This window comes from Symsagittifera roscoffensis, unplaced genomic scaffold (assembly GCF_963678635.1).
Source record: "Symsagittifera roscoffensis unplaced genomic scaffold, txSymRosc1.1 SCAFFOLD_253, whole genome shotgun sequence".
Lineage (NCBI taxonomy): Eukaryota > Metazoa > Xenacoelomorpha > Acoela > Convolutidae > Symsagittifera > Symsagittifera roscoffensis.
The window spans coordinates 24304-52197 of NW_026970810.1; the positions used below are offsets into that span (position 1 = coordinate 24304).

At 36.3% G+C, this 27894-nt stretch overlaps 3 protein-coding genes across 3 annotated transcripts; 1 reads left to right on the top strand and 2 right to left on the bottom strand.

Moving 5' to 3' along the window:
- The first annotated feature begins 1541 nt into the window (after positions 1-1541).
- Positions 1542-6450, top strand: LOC134855992 (uncharacterized). Its single transcript, XM_063872358.1, has 4 exons — positions 1542-1577; positions 5481-5674; positions 5958-6275; positions 6423-6450. Exons 1-4 carry the CDS (start codon positions 1542-1544, stop codon positions 6448-6450), a joined length of 576 nt encoding a protein of 191 aa, XP_063728428.1.
- Positions 6451-6698: 248 nt separating this feature from the next.
- LOC134855990 (glutathione S-transferase class-mu 26 kDa isozyme-like) lies at positions 6699-10591 on the bottom strand. The gene is made up of 2 exons (XM_063872356.1): positions 10237-10591; positions 6699-7086 (listed from the first exon to the last, which is right to left on the bottom strand). The coding sequence occupies exons 1-2, from the start codon at positions 10574-10576 to the stop codon at positions 6830-6832; spliced, it is 597 nt and encodes a 198-aa protein (XP_063728426.1). The 5' UTR covers positions 10577-10591; the 3' UTR covers positions 6699-6829.
- Positions 10592-14377: 3786 nt separating this feature from the next.
- On the bottom strand, positions 14378-16164 carry LOC134855991 (glutathione S-transferase B-like). The gene is made up of 3 exons (XM_063872357.1): positions 15959-16164; positions 15036-15257; positions 14378-14769 (listed from the first exon to the last, which is right to left on the bottom strand). The coding sequence occupies exons 2-3, from the start codon at positions 15091-15093 to the stop codon at positions 14393-14395; spliced, it is 435 nt and encodes a 144-aa protein (XP_063728427.1). The 5' UTR covers positions 15094-15257; positions 15959-16164; the 3' UTR covers positions 14378-14392.
- Between the last annotated feature and the right edge of the window lie 11730 nt (positions 16165-27894).

Sequence of the window (27894 nt, forward strand, 5' to 3'; positions counted from 1 at the left end):
AAAACACAAAAAAGTCGAAAGACAAACCCATACCACGAACAATTTGCTTTTTGGAAAAAGGACATAACCAACAAGACATAAGTAAAACCACAACAAACCCAACATAAAACGTTGTCACATAACAGGACCCCTCACAAACACCGCATGAAATCATACTCCCACTCCTGGCCTAACCCACCAGGAAGGACGTCCTGAGCATGCTCTATAGCCGGCCTAACCCACCGCGCTACATCCACGATTTGTGACCACACCTCTATTTTCAATAAGAGCTACTCAAGTGTGAGTAACTCTTCAAAATAACCAAACTAAAACAAAAAGCTTTTGTGAAAACAACTAACTAAAATCATAATTAAAAAATATTAAACTAATAAATGTTTTATAAAATGTAAATTACATTATGCAATACATAGATCAGAATACAACACCAAGGACGAACATCTAAAGACAAAACGACCCCACTACACTCGAGAGAGAATGGCCAACCACAATCGATATGCCACTCACAATCACAATTCAGTTAAACACGCAATATTCTGTACAGATTTGGTAAAACTTGAGTTTTTAATTGCAGCTTCATTTTTTTCCATGCTAAATCACAAAACTTGATTGTGATATGAAAAGACTGCTATGACCAATCAAACTTTGCATGTAAGCCTTTGGAGATGCTCAAATTTTTAGCGGTGAATCAACGTAACTTAGAATTGGAAAAACTGTATCAAAGACAGGGATCTTGCATGCATTCGTGTTATTACTTGAGTGAAAACTCTCGTGATTTTCATGTTTTCACTTGAATTTTTAAACACGTGAGCATTGCTGGAGTGAAAATACTTTTAAATATTTAAGAGTGTGGCTTACTGGAACCTGATCTAAACTACATTTTATGATTGGATAAATTAGATATTTTACCAATGTAAAGTATTTAATATTAACCAATCATGATCCATCTAACTAACAACCCACTTATTTGTAAGTGCTGAAGTTACTTGTAATTTCAGCACCAGAGAGATTTGAATTTAACTTAGAAATTAGTTGGACTCTCCCGAGCACTTCAGCAGCCGCAATAAACCAGTATACCCTAGATCTATTGAGCCTAGCAGAGACTAGTTAAACAACCTGAGACTAGATAGTATAAGAGTAAGATTAGGATCGGTATTAGACTAAGAAGTTGCACGAATCTATCCGGCCGAAAATAAGATAGCGTGACGAGCAGACGGTGTACCCTATCCGAAATTACTCTATGAGTTATACACTCCAGTCCTAACTCATTACTGTTGTTTTGAAATAGATAAATAGAGGTTATTGTTTATAGCAATTATGCATACCCTCAAATAAGAAATGGCATCCGACAACTCGAACCCCGATTTGTTCACCTGTCACTCGTCAAATCACTCTTGGTCGTCATTTTGAACATCGTTTTCCAAGCTAACATCTTCGTCGTCATCTACAGCGTGGCACGATGCTCGCCAGAAATCTCGGGCTTCAATATTACTCAGATTCGATCCTGGAATGAAACGAATCCGTCTTTTAAAGTGTCTGTTATGATGTCATCAGTGAGTGCATCCTCAATTTTTGCTCAGGTAAGACCATTTTTAAATGGAATACAAAAAAATTCAGATGTTTAACCTGGGTATAGGTCCGTCCGCGCTTTCCGTCCAGGCTATCTCGACCAATTTTTGACATACCCAGACTTTTGCGACCGAACATATCCTTCGGCGGAGATGGTGCAACCCAGAAAATGCAACGAACCTGAAAAAAAAATTTTAATTGTGATTTCTTCACGCGAAATCATGAATTTCGAAAAATCATGACTCTCAAAAAATTGTCGAGGATTGTGTTAGCAGTTGTATCGAACTCGGCTCTTTTTCCTTCCCCCCCCCCACCTGCAATTTTTTTTATATATTTGAAGTTCCTGCTCATTTTGTCCGATTGTCATGAAAATTGACATGCAGACTAATTAGGCCTTGACAAACATTTTTGGTCTTCATAATTAACCTTGTAAAACTACTCGTTAGTCCAAGAAAATCATGTTTCAGTGAGGTGGGGGGGGGGGGGAGAAAAAAGAGCCTCGAATTCGTCCAGTCATACGTGCCTTTTTAAATTATCCCGTCAAAACTAGCAAAACTGAAGAAATTGAACGCCTTTTTTAAAAATCATTTCGAAGGAAACTTCAATTTATACCGAAAACAATATTATGCAATGACGAACATCAAGTTAAAACTATCGGGTCAACTATAGACCAGGTTATGAAAGTTTTTGATTTTTTTTGGAATCTAAATCACGGCTCTGAATTAGCCTAACAATGAAACTTAAGTTGATTCTCTATGAGGTTTCCTTAGTGTAGTCAGAATCGGGCGAACAACGAAAATTTTTTTGAACAGTGCCGAAAATAATTTTGTATACAGTTACCACTCATCCCTAATCACTGACTGAAGTAAATGTAGTAAAAGTGTCGGGGTGATAAATAACACACCTTGTGCCATAGTACTTTCGCACGACCGGCTCTTTTTCCTTTTTGCCCCCACCTGCAAATTTTTATATTTGAAGTTACTGTTCACTTTGTCCGATTGTCGTAAAAATTGACATGCAGACTAATTAGGCCATAACAAGCATATTTGGTCATCATAATTAACCTTGTAAAGCCACTCTTTAGACAATAAAGTTCATGTTTGAGTGATGTGGGGGGGGGGAAGAAAAAAGAGCCGCACGGCCTTCCAGGGGTGATAAATCAGAACAACCTTCCAGTCAGAACAATAATTTTTTCTAAAACGATTTTAAATCGATTTTAAATTGATTCAAATCGATTAACAATGTACATTTTACGAACTTAAATGGATTATCAATCAATTTAAATTGATCTTTTTTGAGTGTCTAAAAAATCGAGTGTCTAAAAATCGAGTTTCTGGATCAATTTGAGTGTCTAAAAAATCGATTTAAATCGATTTAGATGGGTTTTCGGACTCATTAAAATCCATCCGAATCTTACTTAAATCCATTTTAAATCGTTTGGATCGGTTTAAGTGTAATAAAATGTGAAATAAAATCGATTTGCATGGATTTTCAGACTCCCTAAACTCAACTTTTTTGCTAACAAGGCAAAAAAAACGTACTTTTTAGAGTAAATAATTGAATTAATTTATTTTCAATTTTTTTTGAAATAAAAATACACGTGCCAGATAATATAGAACTCAGTAAAATGATCCCCATAAATCAGATGTTAATCTCGAAAATACGCAATGAAATCATAGAAAATCATTATAAATCAGATAATGGGCAAAATTCTATGTAACAAACAAGAAAAGGGTCAGAACGATTTAAATTTTGATCTCAATATTATGCAATTAAATCATAGAAAATCATGAATTTAATTCAGATTTTGAGCAGAAACTTATGAGACGAATCAAGAAAAGGGTCGTTATAGATCAGTTTTTGAACTAAAAATATGCAAGGAAATGAAAGAGTTTTATCGATATTTTGGTCTTTTTTGGTTTTTTTAATGAAACAATACACTATGTGTGTAAAATCAAAATTGGTAGGCAATAAATAAAGGCAGCAACAATTCGAAACTGATGGAACTTGAATGAAAAAATCGATTTAAATCCGTTTTAATCCTTTTAGAAAAAATGAATTAAGACTGGAAAAAATGGATTTAAATCGATTTAAAATCGATTTGGATCAGTTTTTTTAGCTGGGATTTAAGGTCAATTTAAATTAATTTTAAATCGATCCAAGTCAATCTTTACCTTTTTTTTTCAATCTTTGTACTTTTTTTCATACTAAAACCGATTTAAATTTAATCAACGTACTTTTTTCATACTAAAATCGATCGTAATCCATTTTTGTCAGTGCGGGTTTGCAAATGTTTGTGGCGGGATTGAAACAGACACCCGATTACAAAGAAAATTCTTAGCCATTTTTCAAATGATCGGAACAAGTTTTATCCAAATAAAGTTAATGAAAAAGACGCTAAAACTTTCGGGTCCGTTCGTGAAAAAATATTTTTAAAATCAATCTTTTATGAGGTCCAAGAAAAATATTAACAAGAGTAGAAACTCCAAAAATTTGTGCAAACGTTTTATTATGTGTTTTGAAATAAATGATTGGTATATTTCATTTAAAAAAATGCATTTTGGCAATTAACCAAAATATATTTCTTTTTTACAAAGCATAGAAGCTGAAACCTTTAATAGACTTTGCTTTTCAGAATATCATGTCATTTTCAGACCTAAAAGTAAACAAGACTGCTCGCATATCCTGACAAAGCCCTGAATGTTCCGTTTACAGTTTGAGGCCAATTTAAAAAGTTTTTGATTGAAAAATTGACGAAATAAATTTTTTTTTTCAATATATCCCCTCTTCTACAAGCAGATTTAAACAACAATAGAGGTATTTAGCGTCATGTATCCTAATATTACGACCAAATGACTTGATGCGCCGCTGGAGCTCATTAATGCGCGGCTTTTGAGTGTTATAAGAACGCAATATATCGCACGTGAATTATCACAAATTGGCCAAAATAGCAGTTTTTAAACCCCCATTTTTATCAAAAATGATCACAGTTCTAATATCTTTTTAACTTTGAGCTCACGAAAACAATGTTTCATAGATGGTATTAAGAAGTTTCGTCAAAAATGCTTTGTTTAAAAGTCAAGGTATGCTCCAGTTACAGAACCATAGGAAAACTTCGACTTCCTGTCAACAACTTAAAGGATCCAGCACAAGAAAAATCCTTGAAGACTAGGCCTGAGTATTTGCTAGTTACCCTTTCGGGAAATCGGAAGTTTTTACAACATTTTTATTATTTTTTAGTCACCGCAAAGTTATTTATAGTTTCAAGCAAGCGTTTGAAAAAAAATGTTGCACACAAAAATATAACTATTTTGATGTATAACGCAGTTCAGACACACTTTTTTTGCAAAAAAAAAACAAAAATCTGAATGGTTAATTGACTGATGTGCTTTTCAATGGTAAGATAAACCATAACTATTACGACAAAAAATATCCCAAAATATTTCATACGTCGTTTTGCTGGGGAGAAGCTATCTAGCCACATGGAGAAATTTGTCTGAATAAATTTCTCCAGGCCTGGTGTCTAAATTTGTCCAGGCCTGGTGTTTAAATTTGTCCAGGCCTGGTGTCCTAAACAAGTTTGTCCAGGCCTGGTGTCTTAGACTGCTCCAGGAAGTCCAAATTATTCCCTGCAAGACTTTGACTGGGTTTTTCCCTGCTCAGGCCTGGCTCAAGGGTTGAACTCCCATGGACAGGTTACCGGGGTGACTGAATAAAAAAAACGACCGCAAGCATAAATACTCTGCACTTTGTTCGAAAAAATTTGCATCTACTCATCAAGAGCTGAAACAATTAGTTTAAATCAGACCATTGGGGATAAATTATCTAGCCTAGTATAACTCTAATTCATGTGTTTTTCTCTTCTTATCTGTCGTTCGGAAAAAAGACAAGATAAATTTGTACTTGTTTCTCAGGTGCTAAATTGTGTTCACGCAGCAGCTCTGGCTTTTTCCAGTAGCGGTTGCTTTCAAAGCAGTGAGGAGAAGTTACGCTACTATAATGTACAGATCACGCTTGGCTTTCTGGACTTCTTGGCCCGGACGGTGGTGGTGTTTGCTCTGGTTTTGCAGATATCAGCTTCAGACAAATGTGTCCAAGAAGACAAACGGTGCGCATTACTCATTATAACTTTACCAGAAGTATTAATAGTGCTTATTATAAAATGCTTCAATCGTTAAAATTAGCATTCAATATGCCCCAGTCACTTGGCAAAACAAATAAGCATCGATCCTTGTAATTGACTATTGCAGACAAAAATTTTCATTTTTTTTTCTTATTCAGAAGTTTAAGCGAAAAGCTGTTTAAAACGAAAAGCAAAAATTTCCATTGGTCATTTCTGAAGTACTATTACGCTTCAGGTACAACTTCTAACGCTTCCTGATTTGTTTCAGAGTGACTCATTTCTTCATGATCATGACCATGCACGTCAACATGGAGTTCCTTACATCTCTCAACGTCATCAGAAGAAACATCATCGTTCCTAACATTGTCTACACTTTCCAATCAGCTGGCAAGGGTTCCTTATACGGAACTGGAGGCACTGAGAACGGGTTCTATCTCCCCCTTGAAGGGGCAGACGGAAGCGGACTGATGGTAGATGAAAACGGAGAAGAAATGCATGTGATGATATACACTAATGAGCCAACGTGGTGGTATTTCATCTGCCACGCCATTGTGATGACCTTATCGATTTTGATTATGTCAGCGCTGTTTGTAAAACATAGTATGTGCTTGAATATTATTGCGATTATGCTGGTTTTCTATGCATTTTGGCCAAAATAATTTTTAAGACTTTCCGTCATACTCATAAGCAATAAATTTAAGTGAATAATGTTATTTTAATTTTACTTGACCAGAATTGTCAAATCTGAGAAGTCAAGATAGCCCGGGTTTCCAAAAAATGCTTATCATAAAATTCCTATGGAAAAAATGCTTGTCATACGATTCCATACAATTCCATAGAATTAAAAAAAAATCGTATGAAAATCACATGATAACCATTTTTTCCATACAATGGAATTGTATGATAACTATTTTTTGTATGGAATTGTATGATAAGCATTTTTTTTGTATGGAGGTCAACCCGGGAGGTCGAAATCAACTGCTAGAATTCTCAAGAACTGAAATAACAAAAATGTTCGACAAGACAGTCAGTCTGTATATATTTTAATTCAGTTTGATATCAATGAACAATTTATTACTAGTGTTTAAATCTTTTACAAATATGAAAATCCTTGAAATTAAACCTGTTTCTTTATTCAGTTCATTCCGCATTTCCGCCCCAGGCTGCAATTTTACCATTGATCGGGAACTTCTTGAACTTGTCACTGGCCAGGTATTTTGCAACCTGAGGAATAGCCTCGAAATCTTTCTTGTATCTTACCAAATTGGGCAAGTTCTCATACATTTTCGGCTCCATGCATTCCATGAAGTCCAGGGTCGACCAGAACTGGAAGTCACCGATGAATAAATTTTCTCCGTTGAGCCACTTGCGTGTCGACAGCCTCTTGTCAAATGAAGCTAAAGAATATTTTTGAATACAAGGCTTAATTGATATGAATATCCTCAATTCTGCTTGTCACTTTTTTTAGGACTTAAGTACTTCTTAATGCGTATTGTAACACAACCCTCAAGCTTCTAATAAAGCGCATGACAATATCTGGCGCCTACATCTCAAAAAAAGCTGCTCAATTTAACCTTTTTTCTCCAAGTTCAAAGTTTGGGGCTCAAGTTAGAAAAGAAAAAAAGCATGATTACAAAACAGAGTCAACGTTTTTGTTTCGTACGCCAATGGATTAAATTAAAACTACGACTACAGAAGAAACAAGTTTTCAAAAATCAAAAACGTTCGAAAACTTTTAACCCCCTATATAATTTATGTAATTTATACTCATCAGAAAAGGAAAGATTTGGCGGTTTGAGCGGATTTATGTCTGATTTCGCTCAATTCTTGCTACAGAATGAGCAGTTTGAGTGGTTTTTCAGCGTTTTACCAGCAAGATTTCAGCGAAATTCGAGCTCAAATTCTACGCAGTCTCTGAGCGGTTTTTTAACCAAAGCGCTCAAAACCGCCCATCGCCGATATTATTTAGGAAAAATTGCTCACTTTTTAAAGAAAAAAAAATAGCTGAACAAGCGCCCGTTATATAAGAAACCACTCATTCTGAAGATTTTTTTCAACCGTAAATCATATTAAAAGTTGCTCATAGTGCTCAAATTTCGCTTCAAGTTTTTATATTTCTCGCTTGAAAATTGTCTGGGGCAAACATCCGATATGTAAAACATCGGCTTTGTCAAACATCCGAAATTACAGAGCAATTACTTATTTTGATGTAGGAATTTCAAACAGTAGACATTGTGCAATAAACCGATTCCAATTGAGACTATTCTCGGTTTAATGTGGCAGGTGGATAACCGCTCTGGCGATTACCGGCTCTAAGAATCTGATGTCAGATGAGTTTCGCCTTCTGAGGGCTCTAAAATATGAGTTTCACCTTCTGATGGCTCTAAGAGATGAGTATCACCTTGTGCTGTCAGATGAATTTATGCCATTCCCCCGGATTGGCACAGTCGAACCTGCCGGCTCACGTAAAAAAGAACATTAAAGGCGTTAAAGGCCTTTAACATTAAAGAACATTAAAGGCATTCAATTTCGATTTGAACTAAAAAAATTTCTGCGAAATGCGAAAAACGGCCATTTTGACCCGAAAAAAAAAAACAGAATAAGAAAACAACCAAATAACAAGGCCAGAATCAGTCGGAAAAATAGAAAGGAAACGAAGCCTCCTATCGTGGGAGGAAGACACGATAAGGTGCTTATTGAACGACGATCATATAGACGGAAGGTCTAGTGGACATTCGGGACGGATCCGAACCCTCCCGTGCCACGAAATCAGAGAGATAACGATGGTATCTCCGGGAGAGTACGGAGTCAGAGGCCCGGTGCCCAGAGACTGTGAGAGACATTAACAGTATATTTTAACTGCTGTAATGCCCTGAACGTATTAACTTACTCCAATATTGTTTAGTATTTCAGAGCTAGAGTAGTTAGAGTCGAGGAAAGACTTAATCCATCTCTAATGAATTTGATATATAACTCTCACTAAAAACATATTGAGTTCTGGTTTTCTAGCGGTCTTTTTAGTAGTAATCACGTAGTCTGGGGATCCGAGACCCGGCTATCTGGTTATCTTCGCCTGTAAACGAAAGCTGATCAAAAGTCGTTTGGCTGATGGCCTAAAAAGGCTAACCTATTACTTAGCCCTTTGCAGACCAGAAAAATGACTGACGAGGTAAAGACGGTTAAAAACTAGTAGGATTCGAGTACCTGACGTCAGCCAGTCGTCAATAGGTACTATTTTCACGCTTTATCACTGTAATGTCTGGGTGAATGTTACAGTTTAACCTTCTGGTAGCTCTAAGAGATGAGTTTCACCTTCTGATGGCTCTCAGAGATTAGTTTCACCTTCTGATGGCTTTAAGAGATGAGTTTCACCTTCTGATGTCAGATGAGTTTCACCTTCTGATGGCTCTAAAAGATGAGTTTCACCTTCCGAAGGCTCTTAGAGATGAGTTTCACCTTCTGATGGTTCTGAAAGATGAGTTTCACCTTCTGATAGCTCTAAGAAATGAGTTTCACCTTCTGATGGCAGATGAGTTTCACCTTCTGGTGGCACTTTGACACTACTGCGGCGGCCATTGATAGTTTAGCCAATGAATTGAAGACCATTTTATCCACGAAGGAAAGGACCAACATATAGAGAGTTGTAAAAAGTTCGGACAGAGAGAATTATTTAAAAAGAGAACTGTTTGGACATCAACAGAAATTAAAACTGAAATAAACATAACGTCGAAATTTCATAAAACAGAATTACGGGATCTACTGAACAATCCCCCCTTTAAAAAAGGGGAGGATATTGTTAATAAAAATTTTTGCAGCGAACCTTCGACCAATCAGAATGCAGCAAAATTCGAATTTACATACAATGTTCCAGTACGAGTTTACTGTTTTTAATTACAGGGATGTGGATTCTTCAGGAGATGCAATAGGAGGGGGGAGGGAGATTGTTAAGTAGATCCGAGTTTCACTCAAAACCTATAAACACGGCTAGCAATTGCATCCGAAGCGTCGAAATGTTTTATAGTAAATTCCGGATGTTCATCGCAGTATTTAAAACTTAGGCTAGCATAATCATCGGATAATCGACAATCTTGCATTTTGATTTTGGTCTGACAAAAAATTCAAGGTTGTTCGTTCGGCTTTAGATTTTGCATGCAAAAAAGCGACGAAAAGCACTCATTGCTCATTTTAGTTAATTCTATCTGTCGGAACTTTTTGCTACTAATTATACGAGCTGTACAGATCATCGATTGATATCCGACCTCGAACATCCGACTTCGAATATCAGACTTTTCGATTCATAGGCGGAGACGCGACCACTTCACCACGGCTCCCCTTAGTGATGCAAACATAATGCAGCATCTTTTAAGCGAACGATAGAAGTCGAAGGATCCTTGACCTAATTTTTGAAAAGTGTCTCAGGATGTTTGCCCAATGAAAGTTGCTTTTTTCGCCCATTTGCATCACTTTTTGATTTTTCAGCTGTTTGCCATGACATATCGGATGTTTGCACTGTCATGCAGCTAGCTGGAAAAACAGATAGTTCTTACCTAACTTCTTCGGAACTCTGTCCATGAAGTCGATCTTCTTAGTCTCGAAACCATCACCATAACACAGGAAGGCGAAGCCCATTCTAACATCCAAAACGGTGTCAATCAGGGCCTCCAGTTGCGCCATTTCCTCTGGGGATTCGAGTGCCGGATAGAGAACGCCCTTGCGTCCGAGGTACTTCAAAATTGCCACAGATTGACAAAAGACGAAGTCTCCGTTTTTAAGGTAGGGGATGTTTGGAAAATCAGCTCCTAGTTTCGGCTTGTCCTCTTCGAACCATTCGGTCATTGCGTCATATTCGTAGCTTTTGGTCTCGTAAGGCAATCCTAGATACTCCATAACTGGAGGATAGGGCAAAATCTAAGCAGATATTTGTGAAGTTTTCAAATTTTTAACGGCCAAAAAATTACAATCAAAAATTGTCATTATTTTTATTGACATAATGATAGTTTTTCTTCTCAGAAAAAAAACAATTTAAAATACTGCTTTAAAAGCCTTTAGATTTTTCAAGTCAAAAACTAACAAAAATATTATAGAGCGCTGATAATTTGTGCGTTCAACGGCTTTTTGAAAATATCTTTTTTTTATTGTCTGCTTAAATTCATTGCTAGATGAATTGGTTCAATGAACCCTCGAATATTCCAGTAGCACAATTGATAGGTCATTCTCATCCTGATTTTGGTAGAAAATCGCAAATACTGATAGTTTTGATGGTAAATGGCAATGACAGTAATGCTATCGAATCTGAAACTAAAATTCAAATCCAGAAAATGGCAAAAAGGCTGAATTTACTAATTAAATACATGAAAAGCAGATTGTTCAAGTAGGCCTAATATCATATGTCAGCAAGCGTCAGTCAACTACCTTTATCTCTCAAAATGGCTCCATTCAAAATGATTAGGGGCAGGTAAAATCGGGAACAACCCAGTAGCGAGCATGCACTTTTATAGAGTTGCAAAACGTTGGAACAGACAAAGTTAAAGAGCAACTGAAAAAATCAGAGCAACTGAGAACCTTAAATTAATTAACAAGAGCAATTGACCTATTTTGGAAAACTTTTGCATGCAAAATCTAACTTTTCATCCGATTTTGTGTCTCAAGGTTGCATGAAAAAAGAAATTGCATGCAAAAATCTGTCAAATGGTATGATTGCTCTTTTAAACTAATTCTGTCTGTCCGAACTTTCTGCAACTCTCTATAATTTTTCAGACAGAAAGTATGTCTCATTGTCACCTAAAAAACAAAATTTGCATGCAAAAATTGCTCGAAATTGGCAGATTGCTTTTATAAATTCATTCTGCCGCTGGTCAAAATTTTTGTACTTGAAGTATGAGTCTTGTTGCTCCAAAAACTGCGGCAGATTGTTATTGAGTGAAAACATTTTCAAATTTTTAAGCTTAAGGTTTGTTCAAAATGGATTTTTCTAAAAAAGCGCTATCTTTTTGCATAGCTCTTTTGACAGTTCAAACGCAGTTTCGAAAGACTCAAATTTATTAGAAAAAATTTAAAAAAAGAGAATTTCACTGGCTGAGAAAATGAAGGCTGGGACTTTGACACAAATAATTTGACGCCGACTGTTGCATCAATGTAGCTGGTGAGTGCGCTTCAGTAGCTGGCTCTTATTTTTGTGTTGAATTTCGCTTCAAATTTTTATATTTCTGGCTTGAAAAATGTCTGGGGCAAACATCCGATATGTAAAACATCCGCTTTGTCAAACATCCGAAATTACAGAGCAATTACTGATTTTGATGTAGGAATTTCAAACAGTAGACATTGTGCAATAAACCGATTCCAATTGAGACTATTCTCGGTTTAATGTGGCAGGTGGATAACCGCCCTGGCAATTACCGGCTCTAAGAGTCTGATGTCAGATGAGTTTTGCCTTCTGAGGGCTCTAAAATATGAGTTTCAATTTCTGATGGCTCTAAGAGATGAGTATCACCTTGTGCTGTCAGATGAATTTGTGCCATTCCCCCGGATTGGCATAGTCGAACCTGCCGGCTCACGTAAAAAAGAACATTAAAGGCGTTAACGTCGGAACTGAGATGAATAGGAGGCGCAAAATGTTCTGGGAATAAAATTTTCAAAGTTTCGATTTGAACTAAAAAATTTCTGCGAAATGCGAAAAACGCCGTTTTGACCCGAAAAAAACCAGAATAAGAAAACAACCGAATAACAAGGCCAGAATCAGTGGGAAAAATAGAAGAGAAACGAAGCCTCCTATCGTGGGAGGAAGACACGATAAGGTGCTTATTGAACGACGATCATATAGACGGAAGGTCTAGTGGGACATTCGGGACGGATCCGAACCCTCCCGTGCCATGAAATCAGAGAGATAACGACGGTATCTCCGGGAAGTACGGAATCAGAGGCCCGGTGCCCAGAGACTGTGAGAGACATTAACAGTGTATTTTAATTGCTGTAATGCCCTGAACGTATTAGCTTACTCCAATAATGTTTAGTATTTCAGAGCTAGAGTAGTTAGAGTCGAGGAAAGACTTAATCCATCTCTAATGAATTTAATATACAACTCTCACTAAGAACATATTGAATTGTGGTTTTCTAGCGGTGTTTTTAGTAGTAATCACGTAGTCTGGGGATCCGAGACCCGGCTATCTGGTTATCTTCGCAAGTAAACGAAAGCTGATCAAAAGTCGTTTGGCTGATGGCCTAAAAAGGGTAACCTATTACTTAGCCCCTTGTAGACCAGAAAATGACTGACGAGGTAAAGACGGTTAAAAACTAGTAGGATTAGAGTACCTGACGTCAGGTACTATTTTCACGCTTTATCACTGTAATGTCTGGGTGAATGTTACAGTTTCACCTTCTGGTAGCTCTAAGAGATGAGTTTCACCTTCTGGTAGCTCTAAGAGATGAGTTTCACCTTCTGAGGGCTCTAAGAGATGAGTTTCACCTTCTGATGGCTCTCAGAGATTAGTTTCACCTTCTGATGGCTTTAAGAGATGAGTTTCACCTTCTGATGTCAGATGAGCTTCACCTTCTGATGACTCTAAAAGATGAGTTTCAACTTTTGATGGCTCCAAGAGATGAGTTTCACCTTCTGATGGCTCTAAAAGATGAGTTTCACCTTCTGATGGCTCTAAGAAATGAGTTTCACCGTCTGATGGCTCTAAGAGATAAGTTTCATCTTCTGATGGCTCTAAGAAATGAGTTTCACTTTCTGATGGCAGATGAGTTTCACCTTCTGGTGGCACTTTGACACTACTGCGGCGGCCATTGATGGTTTAGCCAATGAATTTAAGACCATTTTATCCACGAAGGAAAGGACCAACATATAGAGAGAGAGTTGTAAAAAGTTCGGACAGACAGAATTAATTAAAAAGAGAACTGTTTAGACATCAACAGAAATTAAAACTGAAATAAACATAACGTCGAAATTTCATAAAGCAGAATTGCGCGATCTACTGAACAATCCCTCTTTTAAAAAAGGGGAGGAGATCGTTAATAAAATTTTTTGCTGCGAATTTTCGACCAATCAGAATGCAGCAAAATTCGAATTTACACACAATGCTCTAGTGCGAATTTACTGTTTTTATTTACAGGGATGGAGATTCTTTAGGAAATGCAATAGGGGGGGGGGATTGTTAAGTAGATCAGAGTTTCACTCAAAACCTATAAACACGGCGGGCAATTGCATCCGAAGCGTCGAAATGTTTTATAGTAAAATCTGGATGTTCATCGCAGTATTTAAAACTTAGGCTAGCATAATCATCGGATAATCGACAATCTTGCATTTTGAATGAAGGTTGTTCGTTCGGCTTTAGATTTTGCATGCAAAAAAGCGACGAAAAGCACTCATTGCTCATTTTAGTTAATTCTATCTGTCGGAACTTTTTGCTACTAATTATACGAGCTGTACAGATCATCGATTGATATCCGACCTCGAACATCCGACTTCGAATATCAGACTTTTCGATTCATAGGCGGAGACGCGACCACTTCACCACGGCTCCCCTTAGTGATGCAAACATAATGCAGCATCTTTTAAGCGAACGATAGAAGTCGAAGGATCCTTGACCTAATTTTTGAAAAGTGTCTCAGGATGTTTGCCCAATGAAAGTTGCTTTTTTCGCCCATTTGCATCACTTTTTGATTTTTCAGCTGTTTGCCATGACATATCGGATGTTTGCACTGTCATGCAGCTAGCTGGAAAAACAGATAGTTCTTACCTAACTTCTTCGGAACTCTGTCCATGAAGTCGATCTTCTTAGTCTCGAAACCATCACCATAACACAGGAAGGCGAAGCCCATTCTAACATCCAAAACGGTGTCAATCAGGGCCTCCAGTTGCGCCATTTCCTCTGGGGATTCGAGTGCCGGATAGAGACCGCCCTTGCGTCCGAGGTACTTCAAAATTGCCACAGATTGACACAAGACGAAGTCTCCGTTTTTAAGGTAGGGGATGTTTGGAAAATCAGCTCCTAGTTTCGGCTTGTCCTCTTCGAACCATTCGTTCATTGCGTCATATTCGTACCTTTTGGTCTCGTAAGGCAATCCTAGATACTCCATGACTGGAGGATAGGGCAAATTTTAAGCAGATATTTGTGAAGTTTTGAAATTTTTAACGGCCAAAAAATTAGATTCAAAAATTGTCATTAATTTTTATTGACATAATAAACGTTTTTCTTCTCAGAAAAAAAAAATTTAAAATACTGCTTTAAAAGCCTTTAGATTTTTGAAGTCAAAAACTAACAAAAATATTATAGAGCGCTGATAATTTGTGAGTTCGACGGCTTTTTGAAAATATCCTTTTTTTATTGTCTGCTTAAATTCATTCCTAGATGAATTGGTTCAATGAACCCTCGAATATTCCAGTAGCCCAATTGATAAGTCATTCTCCTCCTGTTTTTGGTAGAAACTCACAAATAATGGTATTTTTGATGGTAAATGGCAATGACAGAAATGCTATCGAATCTGAAACTGTAATTCAAATTCAGAAGTTGGCAAAAATGCTGAATTTACTATTCAAATACGAGAAAGTCAGATTGTTCAAATAGGCCTAATGTCATATGTCAGCAAGCGTCAGTCAACTACCTTATCTCTCAAAATGGCTCCATTCAAAATGATTAGGGGCAGGTAAAATCGGGAACAACCCAGTTGCGAGCATGCACTTTTATAGTTGCAAAACGTTGGAACAGACAAAGTTAAAGAGCAACTGAAAAAATTAGAGCAACTGAGAACCTAAAATTAATTAAAAGATCAATTGACTTATTTTGGAAATTTTTTGCATGCAAAATCTAACTTTTCATCCGATTTTGTGTCTCAAGGTTGCATGAAAAAAGAAATTGCATGCAAAAATCTGTCGAAATGGTACGATTGCTCTTTTAAATTAATTCTGTCTGTCCGAACTTTTTGCAACTCTCTATAATTTTTCAGACAGAAAAGAAAGTATGTCTCATTGTCACCTAAAAAATAAAATTTGCATGCAAAAATTTCTCGAAATTGGCAGATTGCTTTTATAAATTGATTCTGCCGCTGGTCAAAATTTTTGAACTTGAAATATGAGTCTTGTTGCTGCAAAAACTGCGGCAGATCAATACTGTATTGAGTGAAAACATTTTCAAATTTTTGAGCTGAAGGTTTGTTCAAAAGGAATTCTCTAAAAAAGCGCTATCTTTTTGCATAGCTCCTTTGACAGTTCAAACGCAGTTTCGAAAGACCCAAACTTATTAGAAAAAAATTAAAAAAAGAGAATTTGACTGGCTGAGAAAATGAAGGCTGGGACTTTGACGCAAATAATTTGACGCCGACTGTTGCTTCAATGTAGCTGGTGAGTGCGCTTCAGTAGCTGGCTCTTATTTTTGTGTGGAGTCTTATCCTCAACTGGTAAGCTCGCCGCGCTGTTTTGCCGCTTATGTTGCTTGATTTTATCCGGTTGTACGATAGACAACTGAAATATGCATTAGAAACGTTTTGCAGTTAAAGCTGAATAGCCACTATTTTGCTGTTTACGCTGTTTGTACAAAACACAACTAGCTGTATGCTGCTGGTTCGTTTTAGTGTTAAAATGATAATTTCTCAATTAGAATAAAGCTCGACTAGCATAAGTTTCTGAAAACATGTAAAGATATCAACTAGCAGATTTTTGATAGCTTTTTTTCTCAGTAATACAATACAACAATCACAATCCGTTCAAAACAAAATTTGCATTTCTAAGAGCTGGAAAATTGAGCAACTGAGAAATCCAGCAACTAACAAGAAAATACATTTTATAAACACTTGAATTGTGATCAGCCACGCCTCTACCTGTGATAACTGAAGCAGAACATTAAAAACTTTTAATTGTGTGAAAAACAGTTGGGTATTTTTACTTGTTCCGCCAAAAATCAATATTCATCATCTTGAACTGAAACGATTTTATTTTAGGCTGATTGGCAAGAACTAGCCGATCAAATTTCAGTACCAGCTTGAAATGTTTTGTTCAAAACTTTAAATGAAAGTATAAACTAGTCGAATTAGCCTTAAATGAAGCAGGTTTGGTGAACTGCGCAGAATCATTTCAAATACGCTTCAGAGTGTTACCCAGATAGGAAACAAATAGAAAGAAAACTGCACCAGCGAAAAACTGCTTTCCGTATCTACTTAAAGTTCGGCATCGTTAGAAGTCGGCTTAAAAATGAAGTGATCGCATTTGTATTGATCAAATCAACGAGTGTTATCATTCTGTTGTTCTCAATATTTATACACTTAATTTTACAAAATCGTACAATTAAAAATTTTGTGCAGAATAAGTGATAAAACCCAAACATATTATTCTACATAAATTTTGTTTGGTAAAATTGTTTTAGTTCGGACAATAAATTTTTTATACCCCATTGAAGATATCTACTTCCTGAGTTCAAATTTAAAATGATATTTTACCAAATTGGCCCTGTTCTGGACTAAATAATGCGCGCTTTGAAGCATTTACTTATATTGCTGAGAGCATAACGCAAATTATTTATGCGTGGTGGATTATCCCGCACAACAAAATCGTTCCAAATTGAATTGAGGCTAGCTAATCAGATTGGCTTATTACTTCCGTACGACTCAACATATCACACTTTGATATCGTCCAAAATTTATAGGTTTTAAATATTTTCATTTCTCAAAAACTATTCGATATGACTTAAACGACTGTCGGAACATTCAGGGCTTCAACCTGATTTACGAGCAGTCTTGTTCGTATCTTGATTTTTTCGATTTATTTTTGAAACAATTTTAATTGTTACGCTAGTCGATGCATCGGCGTTAACGATCCAGAGTTTTCACTAGTTAGATCAAAACTCAGCGTTTGAGATTTTTAGGTTTTGAATAAACTTACGTCTAGAAATTAGAATGTTTGAGTTATAACAGATTGTATTTTTGGAATATGAGAAAAAAATAACTTAAGCAATTTCAAAAAACGTCAAAAAATTGATCCATAATTCAAAAAATGGTAAGAGTTTTTAATATGCCAACAACAGGTGCGGAATTAAATTTTTCTGAGGAGTGGCAGTTTCTTTGACCAAAATGTTTTTCAAGCTCTCCCAATTACTATCAAAAGCTTGTGCGCCAATATCCTCTGAACCGTAGGCAGAATTGAAGTGAAGGAATAAAAAAAATTGTGTGCAAATTTTCAATAGTTTCGACCAAAGGATGCTTTTCGACCAAAGGATGTCAAAAAAGAACCAAAAAAGGGAATCTCCGCTTTAAAACGCGGTGAGTTTCCCACAAGCTTGCATTTCCCGGATTATTTGTTTTTCAGTTTTCTAGTTCGTGCATAGAAAAAGTATGCAATAGTATGTAATAGTCGAGTGTTGTGCAGGTAGAACAGAGTGTTCTAGTTAGTAATGTTTTTTTTTGCTATTTAATTTTCATCCACTTTTTTTCATTTTTTTTTCAACAATGTGCCAGGAAGAAGACGATGCTTAGATTAAACCAAAATCTGGAACTCTTATCAAAAGGTAAGCGGTCATCAGATTTCTTCATCACTTCTTTCTAGTTTAGGCTGAAATATGAAAAAATTCTGATCAATTTTGCTTGTGTTTCATTTTATCGTGTCCGTTTATGAATGCACATAACAAGAAAGGGCTTCAATTTGAAACCCCACTTAAACCTATATAAGTTTTTCTTGAGGCTAACAAAAATGGCTTAAAAAGGCAGACTTGAACCCAAACTTCCTTCCAAAATTTCAGAATCTTAAAAAGCTTACATAACTCTATCAAAAATTTGAAGCTCTCTGAAGTTCGAAAACTGAATGTAGACAAATTTTTAAAAGAGTCGTGCAAAATTTTGCGTACCGCTCGCAATTAAGTATAAACTTAAATCATGTTAGACTCTTGTAAAACTTCGGTACCCATTTTTTTTCTTTATTTTTTTCAAACTTTACTGATGACCTGTAAAATATCTGAATTTGTGAAATATCTGAATTTGCAAGTTATGTGTTTTCCCACTGTTCAATCATAACATATTATCTTTAATAAGTGTTTCAAACACTACTGAATATTTACGCAAATGTTTGTTTTTCAAACTATAGGACTATTTGCCTATTTTGAGAACAGAATGTCGAAACATTTTTAAAGTGCCTGCAAAATGTTTGTGTCATGCTTATGGGCATTTTTTATGTGTCTCATGTTTCGAAGAAAAAATAATTCAATTTGTTTAGTGTGAGACGTAGTCAAGTAAAAGCTATAGACTAGCTGAGTTTTACGGCAGAAAAATACCTCAAAGAGTAAAGTTTTGTGTCCGAATTGAATTGGGTATAAAAATTTTCTATCAGAACTTTTTCTTTTTTTGAGAACGTTGCATCAGATTTATTTCTTAAAAACCTTTTCTCCAGATTAATGGTACTGCTTAAAAAGGTTCGGCTCAGTAGTTTTTGTTTTGCAAATTGGTGTTTCTCGTTAAAACTGCGTACTCAATAAAAACTATAGCTCGTAGCATCTGAAATCAACATTACGGATATTCAGTTATTATTCAGATTATAGATATCACTTGATCGATTTAGTGGGTTTTGAAAACCAAGAAAACAGGACTAATTTGAGTGTTCCGTTATACTGGGCGTAGCCATCAGCAGGCCCACAATGATGGATTAAAACCTGTTGTTGGATCAACATTTGATGGCAGCGACAGTAAAAGAGAGTATTGAACTACCTATGATAATGCAATCAGCAGATCCTTTCATATGACAGCCACTACCGAGACTGGAATTACCAAGATTGTCGGAACGGCTGAATATTGTGCACGAATACCGCGAGATAGATTGAGAGAGATAAACAGAAGCAAAAAAAGTCGAAAGAACATGAGAGATCCAGAAGTAGGATTTCATGTATTCTACACTGAAGTCCAACCGAAATTGGTCTCAGGCTTAATTATTTTGTTGAGGTCAAAGGCCACAAAAACTTCGGCCAACGAACATTTTTGTGGATATCTCCTGACTATCATTTGAAGATCAATTGATATAGTCACGATAAAGTTTGCAAAAATCAATTTTTTTTAGATATGAACGATTTAAACTGTTCAAGAGAATACAGGAAAGCATTGAGACTTAAGAAACGTTTCATGCTGCATTAACTGCTCAAACAGCCAGATCAGAATTGGACCTACTCATCTCTCGAATGAAGAATTTCACAATTCAAGATAGGCTACCAGTTGAAACATCCTCACCAGAAAAAAAAACATTGAAACTTACTCACAACTTCGAACAAGCAAGTGATCAAAAAAAAGAAGCTTACCAAAAATAGTCAGAAAGACAAGGGGTAAAAAAGGACAGCCTAAAAAAAACAACTGATCATGTGTGTCAGAAACCAAGATATTAGTACATAGAATTTATCGTATAAAAAGTTCTGACAAAAAAGAAACAGTAGCAAGTAGGATAGAGTGAAAAAAAAATGTTTAAGGTGTGGTAAATTGTGGTAAAAAGTAAAATGTAATTCGCAACAGATAAATTAGATAGCAGCAGAATTGTCGGAGGAGTCCAAGAAATGCACGCTAGATGAGAACGCGGACTAAACGGGTCATTACGAGATAGAAGCTGCTGAAAAAAATTGAGAATCGAAAAAGATCGAAGGGGGCATATTCGAACGAACAACGACAAGTAAAAAAACAGCACAAACAGCACAAATTCTTGTCAAACAAAATAAAAAAGGAAAAGGTTCTAGATGAAATCAATCAAATCCCCAGCTTCTAGATAAAATCAATCAAACCTATGAGGAAGGGATAGCCACATAATTAACACAAAGGTGGAAAGAGGTAGCACAAAGTTTTTTTCTAAACTGGAAAATGGCAAAGCAAAAACTGGACTTCACAATGGCAAATCATTTATCGGGAAAAAATGACTGTTAACGCAAAAATTGTTGGCCATGAAAAACCTACCGAGATTTTTGAAGCACTGAAGGCAGAAATTATTTCAGCAGGGTGGATCATTTATGAATTTTTTCTACTTTTCATGGAGCAAAAATCAGATGCATCGTAGAGTTTGATCTTTAAAAAAAATGGGAATTTCGGCATCACAGAAAACAATTTAATGTGTTAAAATGTGAAAAAAATACGGGACTACAAACAAGAGTAAGATGAGGAAAAAGAAAAATTATTTGAGAAGGGTGGCATTAAGAATCTTGATAAAACTACTTGTGTCTGTTTTATTGCGCCAATTGTTATCACCGTGAAAAAAGACAATGCGAGAAAATCGATGTTAGAGGGGAAACTCATCAAGTGTAAGTTATAGAAGAACAAAAATCAAGTGCCTACTGACGACAAGCCTCTAAACGACATGAGTCCAATAAGTTCTGAAGAAAAGGAAAGATTATTAATCTTCTCAGTGTTAGATCTAAAGTACTCATACAGTCAAATTAAACTAGCACCAGAAACAACCGATCAGTAGAAGTTTCTCGATTTAGGGCAGATGCTAAAGAGACATACAGATTTTGGACTGGGCTTCACGGACTGGGTGATATACCAGCAGAGTTTTCGAAACCAATGGTCTTTACATTGATCAATGCCAAAATTTCTTTCGATTTTCTAGATGGCCCATTGATAGTGTCAAAAAGTGATGAAAAAAAACATGTTAAGTTAATTGAAAAAAAAATGGGTGATGAAAACCCAGCGTTACAAAAATGAAAATGTGAATTTTTTAAAAACCAAGTGAATTTGTTGGGACATCATCTTTCGAAGTAAGGGTTATACTAAAAACCTCAAAATTAGAAGCAAAAAAAATTTGGATCTCCAAGAACAGTGAATCAGCTATGATCCTTCTTAGGCATTTTAAACAATTCTTAGGCAATTAGACTCAAATATACTCAATGCGGTAAATTCAGTCCGTCGAGAGACATAAGAATAAAATGGGATGCTAGCCACAATTGGATAGGAGACTTACTAGAGCAAATGTTCGCTAGGGAAAATGAGTTCCTACTTTGTTTGCATCACGCTACCCTAAAAATCAGAGGAAATTTATTCAACAAAATAATTGTAACTGCTAGCAGTAGTCGAGGCAGTGGTTATCAGCCGTTTTGTAAGCTTTTCATCAGAATTAAACAGGAATGAAGCAAATAAAACGTATCAGTCAAAATTGACTAGCTGCGCAGATTGAATGTCGCTTTTCCAGTTGAAAATTATACATTTACAAGGAAAAGACTTGCGGGTTGTAGATTACTTTTCCAGGGACCCGTCGGGAACCCATGGGAGGAAACAAGATTACAAAGAAAAGTTTGTTATTGCTTCGGTTGAAAAACTTAATGAAGCACTCGGCTGAACAAGAAATCTATGCAAGGATTTCTTAGCGCTCAATGGGAAAGAAAACGATTTCGATCTCAAACAGTGCAGAACACGCTATGCTATAATGACATTACTTGTTGCAACAGCAACAGAGTGATCGGAACCGGTTCAAAAATCGACGGAAACGAAAACGGATGCTCTCAAAACTGAACAACGAACATTTAAAACACTTTCTCACATCTTGCAACAGCATTGAGCTATCGGAAAGGCAAACAAAACCATAGATCAATCAGATCAATCGAAGAACTCAGCCTCATCCGTCAGAAAAACTCGAACAAACCAATTGAGGGAACAGAACTGGAGACTGAACATATTGGGGAGTAATAGGACTGAGATCACCACCGTTTAGAATGTGCACTGAGCCAAACAGTGGGGCCCAGAAGAAGTAGTCGACGAAAGTAAGAAGGAGTTTGCCGTTCAATTCAAAACGCACTGAGCAAACACAGCTGCATGAACAATTCAAGTAGTGTGCGAAAGTAACGCTGAGTTCAAACTTAGAGGACAATGCCAAGCGTCTCAACTAGTAACAGTTGTGGCTATAGCTGACTGCGAGGGAAAAGACAGCAACAGTATTAGCGCATTGAAGCAGAAAATTGCGATATCCGAATGGTCGTTTCAAGGAATTTTGTTTGGTTTATTAGAAGAAGATCAAGAGGTGAATGGTGTGAAAGCGGTAGAGTCGAAACACCTGTACAGGAACGGCAAACAACGACTGTCAGATCAGTTGAAGGAAGATGCTATTGATAGCCTTGAAAAGTGATTCGACAAGATTTTTTCAGTCGAGCTGATTTCTGACGACACATGGCTGAACAAGATGAGAGGCGTAACTACGAGAAAAACAGGCGGCAATTCGAACTTCTTGTGCTATACACTGATCCAATGTGGAATTAATTGAGCGTAGTGAACGATCACGTTCATCGATGCCCGCGACTGCCCCCCAATTGTCAGTAGAGTTGGGGGAAGATTTGACGAGAGTCTGTTAGTCGAGTTGATTTCTGAAGACACAAGGCTGAAAAAGATAAAAAGCACAACTCCGAGAAAAAACTGGCAAGGATTCGAACTGATTGTGCCATTTACTGATCCATTGTCGAATTAACTGAGTGAAGTGAACGAGTAAGTTTATAGATTCCCCCAATTGTCATCATACTCGGGGGAAGATTCCCCCAACTGCCAATATAATTGGGGGAAGATGCTAATGATAACCTGGAAAAGTGAATTGTTAACAGTCTGTAAGTCGAGCTGATTTCTGAAGACACATGGCTGAACAAAATGAGACGCGCAACTTTGACAAAAACTAGGCAGGGATTCGAGCTGATTGTGCCATACACTGATCCATGGTTGGAACTAGAAGTCGATCACGTTTTTTTCGACGCTTTAACTATGTTTTGTTTGATAGCGGAGTTTGCATTCCATTTAACAAAAAAAAGGAACTAAGCGTGAGTAAAACTAAACACTTAAACCGCGAAAAATGAAAAATGAGCGTGACAAAAAAAAACGGCTTTTTCCTGAAAAGACCTATATCAGAGTACTGACTACAAAAGTTCCCAAAGCGAAATCTTGGATCTGAATTACCAACACCCACAGATGTTTGACAAACAGAGGCGAAACAAAGCTTCGCACATGTTTTGATATAACACATATACAGCATGACAAATTAATCGGCTGTAATAGAGATGATCGACTGCAATAGAGATGAAAACCTCGGATATTTATTTTTGCATGAAGATCAAAATATTGATTGTTAAAAATTCTCCTCCCTTTATCTTGATTTTGTCTTGAATACCTTCCACGAAATTATACCAAAAACTTTGAAAAACTGAATGCTAAAAAAGCATCGAAACAAAAGGTACAAAGCGATAATAAGGCAGACATTTCTCTGAGCAAACACAAGTTGCACGAGCAAAAAAAAACATTTTAGAAAAAAAACAGCTACTGACGTTCTTAAATCCATTTATTTTGTTGTCTCACGCATAAAAGTTACCTAAAGCTGCCTCTAAGCTAAACAGGCCAAATTGGTATCTCTTGTTGCAGTAAAGTGAGCAAAGGGTTCAACTATTTTGCTCACCAAATTAATCTGAAAAAACTTATATTCTGATTTGCTACCAATTGCTATTCGCAAGCGCAGACGTTACTACAGGTTACGAAACCAAATCAACAAAAGTTGTGGCTAAGGTTAATAACCAAACTAAAAAACCGAAAATATCTTTTTTGAATTACAAATATAAAAAAATGATTATTTTTCTATTTTATTTGGCAAATAATATTGTTTGGTTATACTTTTGTTGAATTTACTGAGCGTATTGAACGACTATATTAATGGATTCCCCAACTGTTCCCCCCTCTGTCAAAATTGTTGGGGGAAGATTCCCCAAACCGTCAACATATTTGGGGGAAGATGCCATTGATAACCTGGAAAAGTGATTCGACAAGCTCTCTTCGTCGAGCTGAATTCTGAAGACACATGGCTGAACAAGATGAGACGCACATTTGCAGGAAAGTCACGGATTCAAACTGATTGGGTTATACACTGATCCATTGAGGAATTATTTGAGACTAGTAAACGATTACATTTGGTTGGACAATGGACTGGCAGCACCGGAAAAGTTTTCTGAAAAGCAGTACTCAAGAGGCTGCACACGGGACACCCGGGGCAAGAAACAATGTTAGACGTGTCAGTGACCTTTGTTCGCCACAAAGGCATAAAGACATTGTGAACATGGCAGAAGAATATCGGGAACGGCAAGATGTGGTATGAAGCTAAAGTCCGTGGTTAAAAAACGCATCGAAACCACTTTCCTTGTTAATACAGCTAAGGAAATAAAAAATACTAGAAAACGCGGGCCCTATTAAAATCAGAGAAACGTAGAATAATTTAACTGTTAGTGGTAACCAATCACTTTTTTTTGGCAAGCGATTGGCTTACGTTGAAAGGTAAAAATCTTTATGCGCAGCAAATTTTAAGTAAAATTCTTCAGAACTTGTTTAGATACAAATGGAAAACAGATCAGTTCTCGGGTTCAAAGGGGCAGAAAGAAAAGTTTTTTTTTGTCAAAAATATAATCAAAAAAATGTTTTGTCCGTGGGCACTACTAGATGGTGTGAGCTAGGTGAAAAATTGATTCAAAAAGTATCTTGATTTAAACGAACGATAACCTACAGCAAAAAGAGCATGAAAATTTTTTGCAAAGCTCAAAGCGAGAGTATGTGAGAGCCCACTGATCAAGCAGCAGACCGCGGACCGGATAAATCGGGAACGGTAACAAGTGTTGAAGAAAAATTGAAAGCGAACATGGAGTGGAACGTAATTAGATAGGATAAAGCACGGACCGAGCTGAAATAAGTTATGAACGCAATCGTGGAAAGTAACCAACAATTGAAAAATTGGAGAAACTTTTGGTTCGAAAGATTCCACAGCAGTCATCGGGAAAGCAGTTACGATTGCAAACGTAGTACCAACTGAGTTATCAGTCAAAACCAAAAAAATCGTTTACAGAAAATTTTACATTGCGATCGCAATGGGCTATTTTGGGGAGAGCAGGAAAAACAAAATTAGTCTGCCAGCAAGACCAGCAAACAGGTTCTAAGACAGAATGGTTCTAAAACGGAAATGGCGATGGAGACGATGATATCAAACTCACAACCAAGCGACGACATAATTGAGGTCTTTTCTTAGAACCCGTTTGTCAGAGACTTCCAAGAAAATAAAACAACACTGAATCCGGGAGAGAAATAAGCCTGGGTGCAGAGAGAGTAAAGCCAAACAAAAGGAAACCACGACTGAGAAGGCACGATCAAGTAACAATAACAACGTCTAAGAAAACAGCGAAAAGCATGCCAACAATGTCAACAACAAGATTTATTCAGACGAACTGTTTGAAATGTCGCCAGAAGGGTCCATGTCTGTGATGCAGTACTGAGACAACAACAAAATGAAGATTCATGGAGATTCCGGACGAGCTAAGGAAAGACTTTTTTCTTGAATTCAGTTTTGATAGGGTTAACTTGTAAAATAAAATATGTAAAACCAGCTTAAAACAATCCTAAGTTAGGCTGAAACTCTGCTGCTGAACCAAAATTGGTCTTAATTAGAAAAATAGGCAAAAAAACTCAAAGTAATTTTGAATATATAACTAAAAAGTTTTATCTATTTGAATAGGTCCAAACAACTTTCAGCTAGGCATAACTGAATGAAGCATGTATTTCAAAAGCGTTATTTCAATCTTGTTTTTTTTTCGGTATCAAAACAACTTTTTTAGTTGTTCCCATAACCCTCATTTTTTAGTTCATCAACATAATTTTCCGATTAAATAACACATCAATTTTGCTTCTTTATGTCAAAGTAAGTTTCCATACAGTATCAGTATCTATCAGTAACCTTACAACTGTACCTGTAAATTTTTATATCGTTTTCGAAAAACGCAATTTAGATTTTCTGATCAGTCAAGAGTTGTATGACCTTGATACCGTTTTATTTGTTACTTTGTGTGGTTGTAATAAACCGGGTTACAAAACGCAATTTCAAAAATGAATAAGTATACCAATTGAACCGAAATTGGATATGTCGCACAGTGCATCAAAAGGTTGATTTTTGTCTTGATATGTTCGGAAATTTATTGCGAAATCTTGAAAACAGAACACTTTGTTCGAAACTTCAAACAAAGTGTTTTTGTTCCGACTTTCGATACGAAAGTAACGGAATATTTGTGCTCGGGGTGGGTTTTTTTGTCTTCAGACAAATTTTGACTTTTTTAACTAGCCATTTTTGACGGAATTTTTTTATATCATTCAAAAGGTATGCTTGTCTTGAGCTTAAATTTGAAAAGATATTTCACCTGTGATTATTTTTCGTAAAGTTATGAGGGTTTAAAGATTGCCAATTTGGCCATTTTAACCAATTTGGGACAATCAACGCGCGATATAATTCGCGCTATTAACGCGCAAGCGGAGATTTAATCCGTCCTAGAAATCGTTCCAAATTGGTTGAACGAAGCTTATTTTCCATAATTGATTTGTTACAAGGAGCGAAATTTATTGTTTTGTACTTTATTTGGCGTGTGGGGGGGATGATTTTCATAGAAAAATGTTCAAATTTTAGACAATTTTTTTTTCAGTTTATTTTATTTATTTCATTTTTTATGTTGTTTATGTTATTACTGCTCCATAAACGTTGAAAGGCAGTCGGAACGTTCAGGGCTTCGCCCTGATACGAGCAGTCTTGTTGTTACTTTCTTCTCAACTGAGTTCCAATTGCCATGAAAAATTCTGTCCGAACGTAATTTGGTTTTCATGTGTTTTAAAAGAGTTCAATTTTGTAAGTAGTGCTGTGTTTTGTACTGTTCTTTTAATTGTTATTCCGACTTTCGATACGAAAGTAACGGAATATTTGTGCTCGGGGTGGGTTTTTTTTTCTTCAGACAAATTTCGACTTTTTAACTAGCCATTTTTGACGAATTTTTTAAATATCATTCGAAAACTATTGTTGTCCTGAGCTTAAATTTGAAAAGATATTTCACCTGTGACCATTTTTTTGCAAAGTTATGGGGGTTTAAAGGTTGCCATTTTGGCCAATTTGGAACAATTAACGCGCGATATATTTCGCACTATTAACGCGTAAGCGGAGATTTAATCCGCCTTAGAAATCGTTCCAAATTGGTTCAAGAAAGCTTATATGCCATGATTGATATAATGATAGGAGCAAAATCTATCTTTTTGTACTTTATATGGCGTGTGGGGGGGATAATTTTCATAAAAAAATTCAAATTTTAGAAAAAAAATTTTCATTTTATTTTATTATGTTTAATTTTTTTTGTTATTACTGCTCATGAAACCTCAAGCGGCAGTCGGAACATTCAGGGCTTTGCCCTGATACGAACAGTCTTGTTTCATTAGGCAATCATTTGAAA